The sequence below is a fragment of the Sinohyriopsis cumingii genome, unplaced genomic scaffold, assembly GCF_028554795.1.
Source record: "Sinohyriopsis cumingii isolate HCF-2022 unplaced genomic scaffold, ASM2855479v2 utg000624l, whole genome shotgun sequence".
Classification (NCBI taxonomy): Eukaryota; Metazoa; Mollusca; class Bivalvia; order Unionida; family Unionidae; genus Sinohyriopsis; species Sinohyriopsis cumingii.
The window spans coordinates 2,313,987-2,326,951 of NW_028315919.1; the positions used below are offsets into that span (position 1 = coordinate 2,313,987).

At 35.5% G+C, this 12,965-nt stretch overlaps 1 protein-coding gene across 2 annotated transcripts in view; it reads right to left on the bottom strand.

Annotated features, from left to right (window-relative positions):
* LOC149773607 (E3 ubiquitin-protein ligase rnf213-alpha-like) overlaps positions 1–12,965 on the bottom strand; it is a 371,427-nt gene that overhangs the window by 116,579 nt on the left and 241,883 nt on the right. For both annotated transcript variants that reach the window (XM_089946359.1, XM_089946358.1), the window contains exons 65-67: positions 12,124–12,232; positions 3,559–3,659; positions 748–930 (exon numbers count right to left, since the gene is read on the bottom strand). In XM_089946359.1, coding sequence (XP_089802485.1) covers positions 748–930; positions 3,559–3,659; positions 12,124–12,232 — 393 coding nt within the window. The remainder of the gene's footprint in view (positions 1–747; positions 931–3,558; positions 3,660–12,123; positions 12,233–12,965) is intronic.

Sequence of the window (12,965 nt, forward strand, 5' to 3'; positions counted from 1 at the left end):
CCAGTATGTTACTATTGTTATGTTTAATATAACTGTTACCATAGGTCCCAGTATGTTACTATTGTTATGTTTAATGTAACTGTTACCATAGGTCCCAGTATGTTACTTTTGGCATGTTTAATGTAACTGTTACCATAGGTCCCAGTATGTTACTTTTGGCATGTTTAATGTAACTGTTACCATAGGTCCCAGTATGTTACTTTTGGCATGTTTAATGTAACTGTTACCATAGGTCCCAGTATGTTACTTTTGGCATGTTTAATGTAACTTATAATAGGTCCCAGTATGTTACTTTTGGCATGTTTAATGTAACTTATAATAGGTCTCAGTATCTCACTTTTGGCATGGTTAATATAACTGTTGACTTTCATAATCCAAATATAAAGTCTGATAAGTGTGGGTCATAAAATGTCAAAGACATGGAGAGCAAAATAAAACAAATGAACAAGCAAATAAATGATAACACAAAGAAACAAATGAAGGTGTGAACATGCAAAATGCTCTATGGCCTATTTTGGGAATGCTATCCAAATTATTAAAGATGATAAGCTGATTCCTTAACAGACACAAACCTATATGATTTTCTGAACCAAATAGTTTTTCGTTAAGAGTCACTGAAAGTAAGGCATCAAGGGTGTAATGTTACTGTCAAAAGAATTTGTCATACTTGTTCATATTTATTAGATGCCCAAATACCAGGAACAGAAAAAGGTATACAAGTCAAACAAATGTATTTGCATAACAGACCTGTCTTTTCCTGTTGCTTCTGGATTAAATTTATCCGGGATGTTTCTTGAGCACTTTGGACATTTTTTGGTGCGTAGGGCCTCTATCTCACGGAAACATCTGATGCATATTGCATCTTTACATGGCAGTACAACTGGAGTGCCCTCTATTTTGTCTTCACAATGGCTGCATGTCTGCTCTTCCCTGGGAAAAATTAATGCAAGACATTAATATGTACTACAATCTAATGATCCATGAGAAAACGACAGTTTCCTAATATATCATCAACCTAGAAAAATCCTGTGATAAGACAAAAGTGATAGTAAAAGAGACTCAATCTGATGCCTCTTCAACCACATTATTTGTATTAAATTGGAACAATATCCTGAAGGAATTTAATTAAATCTGTTTATTTAACATATGGGTCATTCCATTACATGAGAACATTTCTTGCTTGATCTTGCCTGTATTTTTCTTTTTCAATAACCATTTATTATGATGCAATTTCTATCACTTACTTTGAACAATTTAAGCCAATTTCAGTGTCATGCAGATGACTCCTGGATGTTGCATAATCAAAGCAGCAAATTGTGCATGTGCTAAATGCCTTGCTGCCAGTAAGTTACAGTGTCATCTATACATCATATTTTTAGTATTCATTACCAATAGCCAGTTTCATGGCTGGAACCAAGACAATGCAGGAGAAGAATCAACTTCATATTTTACATGATCCATCACTTGGTGACCATCGTGATGTGTCCAACAGAATCCACCAAAGATCACATAAATTTGAGATTTCTAATCTCTTGCCTTATTATCCAAGTGCAATTATAATATGGACCCATTAAATAGGCATTCCAATGCAAACATGTAAATTGAGATAATGGCATGAGATTCCTTTATGGCTGTACTATTAAAGGATTATGTCTACCCACCCCCACATCCAAATATGTAAACATTAACACTAGATTCAAGAAATTAAAGGATTGGGTGGGTTGGGGTGGAAAGTGGTGACTTTCTGTTCAGGAGGAGTCAAGATATTAACAACAAGATTTCAAGACTGCTGCTGTCATATTAGCACCAGTTTTGTTCAGGACTAAACTGATATCATAAGAAGTATTTTCATTTAAGACTAACTAGGCATCCTAAGATTTGAATACCCATTCCGAAAAGAAACAATGCAATTTTTACAGCTGGCCTCTGTGTTGGCAATACTATATGTCCAAGCAGTACCACATTTATTCAGGACCATCTATACATCACAAATAGTCGTCTATGTTAATATGGCCTTCTGTTCAGAATGAGTAGCCATAACATGACTATCAAGATGGCTACCATGGTGGCAATACTGGACATCAGTCTCACACTATTTTCATTTGAGCTGAACAACACATCATAAAAAGTATTTTTGTGAAAACTGCATGCTGATATGACCATTCATTCAGAAGAAGTAACGATAAACAAAATTTTAAGATGACCACTGTGTCAGCCATACTATTTTCATTTAGGACCAGCCAAATGTCATAAGAAGTCTTCTAGTGAATATGATTTTTTTGCAGTTGCAATAACAAAATTTTCAAGATGGCTGCCCTGGTGGTCACAATGTACACAAGATTGGTAACATTTTCATTCAATTCCAACAAGACATGACAATAAATCTCCTCAAGTAAATCTTATGCTGATATGAATTTTTGTTCTAGAGAAATAGCTACAACAAGATGGCAGCTATAGTAAATGTCAGATTGGCACCATTTTCATTTGAGACCAAACAGACATCATATGAAGTCTTTTGGTGAAAATTCCATGTTGATATGACCATTAATTCAGGATTGGTAACAAAAACAAGATTTACAAGATAGTCACTGTGTTTGCCATAAAGGACACCCACCATTTTCATTTAGGTCCTCTTAGACCTTGAGATGAATGTCAATTTTCAAAGCAATAGGAAAATTTGTTTCATTTTTCACATTTTAAGTTTCACAGCAACCCTCTGAGTAGTTTAGGATAACAAACTTGTGCAAACAGATAGATGGATGTAGAATGATGGACAAAAAGGTCATACCATAAGCTCTTCTAGTCAATAACCAGTGAAGTTATAAAAAATAACAGTGCATGAAAGTGACCCTTGTCAATGAATGCAATGAAAACTAATTTTAGTCATCAACTCAGGATTTCTCGAATGTACAACCAGGTAAAATGGACACTCCAGTTGAATTTCTGAGGTACAAAAACCATTCTGAACGATTTAAGAACTACAAATTCATTTTGTCATAACTTTTGGCAGAGAATGCAGCTTTAATTACTCATGTAATTGACTGATGCAGTCACACTTCAAGTAAACTGCAATCAGAAAACTGATATTTCATCAAAAAACTGTTATGAGACAGTTTGGAGTTGGTCACGGCCTGAATGTCAATCCTGTCACTGAGCTTCATTTAATTAGCTAGATGAGATTTTAAAAATATTTAACAACGATATTTAATCTAGGCTGTGGAAAGACATACAGACAGAAGAGTCATAGAAAGATGGACATGCACACGACTAAATCAAACTTCTGCCAAAATGGGCTCAACAAAAGTCTGGCATTTCTGCTGAGTATGTATTTCATCCAATTCAAAAGAGAGACAACAACATAACATTTCAAACACAGCCATATTCATCTATGTGAATGACATATGACCAATTCTTTTACACAGTAGTATAAATGTTAGTTTAACATTACCTGACAAATTTCTCCCCTCTCATTTGTGTGACCTTACTTGGATCAATTTACTTAGATATCGTTATTTCTGAAATCATGTAGCTATGTATAAGAAAATGCATCTGAATTACCCTAAAAGATCCTTGATGGCAGTTCTGTTGCACATTTTGAGGAACTTTTCCACATTTTCAACAGAATGCACCTGCTTTAAGTCTGCATTGTCACCAAGCAGCTGAAAGAAAAATTCATACAATTTAAGAAACAAGTGTTCCACACAACCACAACCTATACGATCATGTATGCCTACTGTATCTAACTTTTAGCAGTTTAAAACAATAAACTTTACAGGCATCCCTATGGAATAAAAACAAGATTAACTTGTCTATTTATTTCTGGCTGTTGCAGTAAATAAAATTCTGAATAGGCACTTGTTTGTTTTGATAGTCAGGTTTTGAACCTAAAGCTGCAGGCCAATTGATTTCAAAATAACGTCTTTATGAAAACAATCTTTATGCTGTTGCTACTGCAGAAACTGCATTGAAGCTACAAAAGAGATAAATATATATATGCATACACTGTTGAGTCAATATGATGTAACATTTAAAGAAAAATAGCACTGTGTTGCAGCACAATTTCAGAAACATTGAGATTGTAAAATTGTGTTAACTCATTTGAATATGTCTCCAACTATCAGCTCCTACATAAACCAAATCTCCTGCAAAAATTCCATTGAAAAAAGAGAATGAAGTCTTGCTAATAACATAAAGAGCAATACAACCATATTTACTAGCCACCCCTACCACAACAAAGCCCCAAAAGTGTTTGCTAATAAATACAAATCACCTTGCCAACAGAAGCACATTATGATAATTAATTTTAGTTTATGCACAACTTGATGATCTTGAGTTATTTTAGGTACATCTTGCCAGTTTTGCAATGGATTTATCTGATAATGATCAGTAAGGGATGAATTAGGGGTGTGGTAAGATGATGTAATGTCGAATTATAAGGTTTAGTTATTGGCCAACACTTGTATAGGGGTGTTGTACATGTACCTTGGCCCAGAATACACTTGAATGCTTGGATCAGCCTAGCGCAGTCTGTAGAAGTTGGGATCAACCCAGAATAGACTTTAATACTGGGATCAGCCTAGCAGTCTGTAGAAGCAGGGATAAGCCAAGACTAGACTTTAATACTGGGTTCAACCTAGCAACAATTACACTTGAGCTGGTATCAGCAGAGTACACTATAATGCTGGGATCGGAATAGACTTTAATGCTGGGATCAGCCTAGCACCAATTATACTTTAGCTGGTATCAGCACAGAGTACACTATAATGCTGGGATCAGCCTAGCATAGATTTACTTGAAGATGGGAGCAGCTCACCAAAATAGACTATTATACTGGATAAGCTTAGTGCATAGTGTTCCTTAAGCTGGGATCAGCCCATAATACACCTGAATGCTGGGATCAGCCCAGCACAAATTTTACCTGAGCTAGGATCAGCCTGACACCGATTCTACTTGAAGTGGGATCAGCCAAGAATGAACTGTAATGTTGGGGTCAGCCTAGCATAGTCTTGTACATTCAGATTCTAGCCGATTAGTAGCCCCCCACAGAAAGAGCCAAATACTTTGAAATATTTTAATTAAGTATTAATCTTATTTTAGTTATGATTTTGGTGTTGTAGAATATTAGTAATAATGAACAGTGGCTTTTTATAATACAGTCAAACCCACTTATCTCGACCTCGGTTATCTCGACAACCCGCTTATGTCGAGCGTTTTGGTCCGGTCCCGAAAAAATTCTTCTTTGTTATGCTATTTTTTACCCGCTTATCTCGACCTCTGTTAAGTCGATAACCCGGTTATGTCGGGCATAAGTTTCGGTCCGAAGTAACATGTGGACCCGCTTAATTCGACGAAATGCAACTTTTTAACGTCAATCTCACAGAAATTGTACAAGAAATAGTCAGCAAAAGCGATCGATTTGTAGAAAATATGAAGCAATATTAGTCTGCTTTTGTTTACTCCGGTGCTGATCTGTAACGAACGATTCAAAAGCACTTACGTTTTCATACATATGCTCGGCACCGTCGACACTTGCCACAAACAATTTCATTTTTTTAATGCATTCAGCCATTTCACTGTAGCTTGGGATAGTGATAGGCTGATCATCATCATCATCATCATCATCTTGCTTGCATGATTGTATCTGCTTCGTTGTCACCGATTGGATTATTTCCTCATCAGTAAGTTCACCATAGGCATTGGCATCATCATCCACGTGAACATAATTAGAAAATTCATCCCGAGCAATGCCTATGGAGTCCGCAATCTCATCAGCCATCGCTTCAAGACCTATTTCTGATTGAGGCTCTTTAATTTCTTGTGCAATTAAACACTGCTGGTGAAATTCTTCATCAGAAATTTCCGGAAAAATACAATGGAACCAGCAGTTTTGAATGGTTTTCGGCGATACACTGTTCCAAGCTGCACGGGCATACATGATGGCGTCTAGCAGAGTTGGTTTATAGGATCGCTTTTCCTCATTTGCACTCACAGTCAATGTACATGTACATGTACATGTATTTTCAAAAACATTTATTGATCTTTATCTGCGAGATACTGTCATATATTAACCTGGATATAATACAATCTTGGTTATTTTGCACCTAACACCGCGTTATGCGTGAATGGCGGGTGCCTGAAAGCAATCGGTGGATGTTTCTCTCTCACTCTCTCGTTTGTGATTTTCTTTGATCCATTTTTCAATCTGATAACATATTCAAACCTCTGAGTACAACCAAACATGATTTGTTTTTCAATATTCACATCAATTATAAAAATGCGTCGTGTGTTATCTGACATAAGTGATGCACACTACAGTAATGGATGCATACGCTACATGTGATATAAGGAGTTCATAGATATATTTTTTCTTTAATAAATTACTTATGATGATAAAAAAGGAATAAATGATAACAACACCAGGTTAGTTCATTTCATTTTATTATCAATTAAGCGTTTTGTTTATTTTATTGTAACATGCAGTGGGAGGGATTCCAGTAAACACCAGCAAGAGACAGGAGTAATGCTCAAGGACATTTTTAAAATTACCGGTTTTTATGAACCCGGATATCTCGGGACCCGGTTATGTCGACGATTTTTTTACACCCCCGACGTAATCGAGATAACCGGGTTTGACTGTAGAAAAAATGAGATATCAAATGAATGCATATACTCATGTATTCTATATTTTGTTAAAATGGATGTATTACATCTTTCCTTGTACAATTTGGAATTTATTGTTGTGCATAAATGGAGTAAAGGATGAGCATATAAGAAAATATCAAAGTATCTCAGTGATTTATTTCTGGTATGGTGTAATTACTCTCCTTGCAATGTATCTACTACCAATTTTCATGAGTGCAGGTGAAATAAAGTACAAAACAGATGGCATAGTGAACCGATATATGTACATGCAAAAGTGCCTCATGGATGTGACCTAGTTTGGTATGACTGAATTACTCTCTCTGAGAACCATCTAATTCCAAGTTTCATAAATACACATGAAACCAGACGAAAATACTAAGGATAACAAAAGAGATGCAAATAATATGAAATTCACTCCAGTCTTAAAAGTTGGTAATCTGTCCTAACTTTTATATGGTAGTGCTTCTCACAAAAGATGTCAAAAGGTACCAGGGTACTCGGGTACCTGCCCGTTGATAATAACGCATGCAATAAAATGGGCAACTGTGTACCAGTTAACAATTATTAAAAAACAACATGTTTTCAAGTTCAAATCAAAGACATCAGAAGTGAGCAAGACACACAATAGCGATTACAGTTTGAGGCTTGTATCGTGAGTACAGGCTGCTGTGCATTTATTCATCATTAGACTTCCTTCTAGTTTCCTTATTTTCTATTTATAGTACCATATTTACCGTATATGTTGGGACACCGTATTTGTTGGGACACCATAAATTAATTTTAAAAGTAATTTTTTTGTGCACTGTATGTTCTGGGACACATCGTTTTTTTCGAGTCGTAAGTTGTGGGACACCATTTAAATCATTCAAAAATTACATGTCAGAAATTGCACTCCAACTTAAATTTTATTTTAAAAAAATATAAAACTGTATACTTGACATAAAACTCTTCAATCCACTGCAGCAGCATCTCATCAACACAACCCTTCTCCTGCACACGTACGATCTATTATTTTGGTACATGAATATATGTTTAGCTTTCTCATACTGTGAAAAAATGTTAGAGACAACACATCACCTGAAGCGGAAACTGCAAGGACAAAAGTCAGATGTTTTCAAATCTGCACTAGTCTTGCTAATTCTCACACTTTTGACGCCAATCTTATAGTCAGTCCATCCAGGAATGCGATCAAAGTACAAATGAGTTTTATCCATGTTAATGATCATATTGTCGGCGAAATGATCTATTCATCATGTGATTTTATTTTGCTCCAAATCTTCTGGATGATGCTGGGTCATCGACGTTCACGCACGAAGCATTATATTGTAAACTTTAAAAACTGTTCCATTGTTTCACTTTATTTTAAAAAATGTCATGATGGTGAAAAGAAACCAAGTTAGCTTCCATATCTTGGCCGTCTTTGTTTATTCAAAACTAAAATATAAAAAATTGGCACATGTAAAAGAATCCAAGTCAGCTTCTGAGGTCAGCTTGCTTTGCAATAAAATAATCTTTGTATTGATATCCTTTAAAAAAAATTCGGTTCTGAGTCCAAAGTCGGCTTCCGACGTCAGCTTGCTTTATAATAAAAATAACCTTTGTCTTTGATGTCCTGTCGGTAAGTTCAAAGAAGAAGTTTACTGTTGGCTGCCAGCTGTGTTTATTTACCACCAGGGCTTCTATGTGCTTGGCATTTTTTGTAGCAATTATTACAAAGGTGCACTGATGTCTGCGGATAAATAGTGATGATACTTTTGTAACCTGCGCCGGCGAAAAGATTTTCACTTGCACTCAAGTGAATGTGATTTTAAGTAATGTTTTTTGGGGGGTTTTTTTGGTGAGATACTGTCATACAGTAGACCTGGATAAAAATTATTCTTGGCTATTTTGAACCTAACATCGTACCATGTGTGAATGGCAGTTGTCTTCAATATATCGGTTGATTATTTCCCTCTCGCTTGTGAATTCATCGACATCTGTGCACAAAGCACTATATTGCGTCAAAATTTGTTCCATAGTTTCAATTTATTTTCAAAATTCCCGTGAATATAATTGAAAAGGAACCCAAGTTTGCTTCCATATCTCAGCCGTCTTTGTATATTAAACAAACAAAACAAAAATATTAAAAAATCGGCTGACTTCACAAAATCCAGTCAGCTTCTGAAGTTGACTTGCTTTGCAATAAAATAACCTTTGTATTGATATCCTTTACCACAAAAAAAAAAGTAATCAAAGTCGGCTTCTGAGATTAGCTTGCTTTGTAATAAAAATCACCTTTTGTCTTTGACGTCCTGTCGGTAGGTTCAAAGAAGGAGTTAACTGACTGCTGCCAGTCGTGTTTATTCACCACCAGGGCTTCTATGTTCTATGTGTTTGGCATCTATGGTTACAATTAATACAAAGTATCATTGACGTCTGCGGGTAAATAGTAAGGCTAATTTTGTAACCCAAGATGGTGTAAAGATTGTCAGTTACACTTAAGTGAATGTGTTTTCAAATGATCATTTTTATTTGCGACATACTGTCATACAGTAGACCTGGATATTATTCAATCTTGATCATTTTGCACCCAGCACCGTATCATGCGTGAATGGCGTCTTCAAGATATCGGTTGACTATTTCCCTCTTGTTTGCGATTTTGTTGGCTCCAGTTTTCAGTCGGATAACATGTTCAAACTTTGGAGCACAACCACACACAATTGCTTCTCAATGTTCATGTGAACAACGTGGTGTGTGGTATTGGACATAATTGATACACGCTACAGTATGGAATCCTACGCTTACGGATTTCGTGGAAATATTTTATTCTTAAATGCTCATGTTGAAAAAAGGAATAAATGATAACAACACAAGGTTAGTTTCTTTCTTTTTATTATCAATTCAATGTTTTATTTATCTATTTTATTGCAATGTGCAGTGGGGTGGGGGGAAGCACAAATGCAATACAATTTTATTTCGTATCTTAAGTCTTGGGACATATGACCAAAGTGAAAAAATGTTTCACCCTAAGTTCTGGGACAGGAAAAAAAATAATTATTTTATTGTGTCCCAACAAATGCGGTAAATACAGTAACTGTACATAAAACAGTTCCAAGAAAACACATGGGTTTCTTGAATGTAAAACCAAGTCACGGGGCCCCGAGTGGCCAAGTGGTCTAAAACGCTCTCCGTTATGGATCACTGCTATCTCACCTCTGTCTGCGTGGGATTGAGTCTTGGATTCTGCCAATGTGGGTATGTGAGAAAGCTTGCCAGTAGCTTCTCAAGGGTCAGTGGTTCTTTTCGGGGATTTCCCGGGTTCTTCCTCCACCATTAATACTGGCAGCCATGTATAGCTTATTGTGTGCTGAAAAATGGCATTAAACGATACAACAACATAAAACCAAGTCACAAATTCATTGTATTTGGATACAAACAAACATAGTGGACCAGTCTAAATTTTGAAAAAGAAAATGGTGCCATATATTAAGAGAAACAGGCTGTATTGATATGACTCACAGATGTTTTATGACTGAAAAATGTTAGAGAAGGATTTTGTTAAACTGAAAAACACACTGCATCTGGAAAAGGACAAATCAATAGCACTTTACAAATTCTGAAAGAAGGGGCCCCGAGTGGCCGAGTGGTCTAAAGCGCTCTTTGTTATGGATCACTGCCATCTCACCTCTGTCTGCGGCGGTTTGAGTCTAAGATTCAGCCAATGTGGGCATGTGAGAAAGCTTGCCAGTAGCTTCTCGTGGGTCGGTGGTTCTTTCCGGGGTTTTCCGGGTTCTTCCTCCACCATTAATACTGGCCGCCATGTATAGCCTATCATGCTGAAAAATGGCGTTAAACCCCACAACAACAACAACAACAACAACAAATTCTGAAAGAGGAATTCAACAGTGATGTAATACAGCATTCATCATTTATGGACTTCATGACCATTCGCAAATTAGACATGTAGACTAGTTAAAGTGAGTGTCATGCAAAAAAAATGTATACATTTGCTTTGTATCTGTACTCTCATACTAAATACTAATCCATATGGATTTAGCTGATTTGTGATGAGAATTTTAACTGCAGATCCAGGTAAGTAGCAAACATAAATGTACATTTTTCATACAGGTTTCTGTAATTATAACATATAATAAATGAATTGCTCTTTTAATGCTCAGATTGCACTTTTTGCCAATTATATTAGTAATATTTACACTTAAACCTCTCTTGGGGGTTGACATGTATAAACCTACAACAAGGACGTTCAGGTTCACATTTAATACAATTTCAGTTTGATCGGGTATCCAGATCCAGATAAAACAATTGTTAGAATCAACGTGTACCTGGTAGAAGTTTTCTAAAATCTTGACATCTCTACTTCTCACCTTGATATGCATCAACAACGCAATTTTTATGAATGTAAGTGATCTTGAAGAAGTAATGAACAGACAACTGAATAATTAAAGATTGACTCTATGATCACACTGTTTGGGCTTGAAATTAGCAGTCGTCTGCTAGTAAATTACCTGTTGGACTAGTCTAGTAGTTTGCACAATTTTAATATTCCAATGGCTAGTAGTTTCACTTGTTACCAGTCAGAGTATTTTTACACTTTCATATATAATTTTTAAAAATCTGAATGATCAGATAAAGTCCAAGTTCTCTAACTGAAATTCAGTTGCTTGTGTAGAGGATTAGAACAAGTATGATTTGACTTTTCACATTTCAAAATGAGGCTCTACATATTTTACATGTTTGAGTTATAAAGTCAAGTTGTATGTCAAAGCCTGTAAACATGACTTTTGTACTTGCCAAACTGCTATTGAAGTGCCATGGTCATCAAAATCGCCCATTATGATTAACCATTCTATCTTAAAGGATTAGAAATCATCGTGACACTTATCCTATTCACATTATTATTGCTTGTACATCTGTTGTGAAAACCTGCACAATGACAATACTGTAAAAATGAGAGATTTTCTCCCCATGCTTTCACTGTAGCATCAAGTGTACTGTTTTAAATCGTTTGTCTGTGGAGCTACAATACAAAATGACTGGGTGAATGAAGTCTTTGTCATGTTCTTCTTTTCCAGATATTGAGGATTAAAAATGTTTACTCAGCCATTGATTTTCTTGTTAACTTGAAGAGAAATATTGCAAGTAACCTTGATGGTTTTCTAAAGCAAATTTCTGAATTATGAATGATGATGACATTGAAGAAACAGAAAATGTTAATCTACATAGGTGTCTAAAACATTGTTTTGTTGGAAGGACCAGTGAAGATTTAAGAGGACAAGTAAAGGGGTAGGTACTGTAAGAACCTGATCCAGATGAACTTTATACCGATAAAAGATGCCCCTCTCTGTTCCTTAAATATTTCATTTTTATCCAGGACCATTTTTAATAAAGGAAAACAACCATTAAACAATGGATTTCTTCTCTATTGTGGTACTAACATATAGCAAACTGTAGTCAAGAAGTTTCATGTGCTGTATTACTCACCACCCAGAGAGGCATGATGTGTTTAGGTCCATGTTTCTCTGCTTCCTTTTCTGATGTCACCACATGTTCAATAAACAGCTTCACCACTGTTATTCGTGTCCACATTTGTCTGTAAATGCAAAGAAATCATAAATGCACTGAAACTATGAATGTGGCCCAAGGACACAGATGCCCCAACTAATAGGCTATAACTGAAGCCATCTTGGCTCAATGACAAAAAAATAAAACCTTTACTCTACTTGCCCTCCTAAACTTGAACAATTGGATGCTTTTACTCACATACTATCTTTAGTCTAAATTGAAGTAGAAACTAAAAAAGAATTTAATTGATTATTCTACTGGCAGTTGATTAAATACATGCACCAATTCATAAGTAAAAGCTAATGTAATCTATGTACACCTGACAATGTATAGTTTTTGCTTTGCACATTTAAAATTATATGACCCAAAAAAATTACCAAAACCTTTCTTCTCAAGCAGTTTTGTTTTTGGAATTATTTTCAGTGTCACTAAAATTTTAACTAAGTAACATTAAAAAAGGTATAATTGGTATAAAACAATTTAACACAGAAAACTAAAAGTAAAGATAATATTTTCTGAATGCTAAAAAATCTTAGAGTCAATATAATATACAGTACTTATGGTTTCTTATTAGGAACATTTGAACAAAATAATTCAGATGGTTTACAGTTGCTGGGGTTTTTAAAACTACACAAAGATCATTTCCGATCATAATATAGGTAAGTCAAAGAACTGCAATGTTGCCTTATAACATATATGACAACTTTCTAGACAGTGGGGGAAGGGTCCTTTAAGTCTTGCAATCCAAATGGGGATGAGTC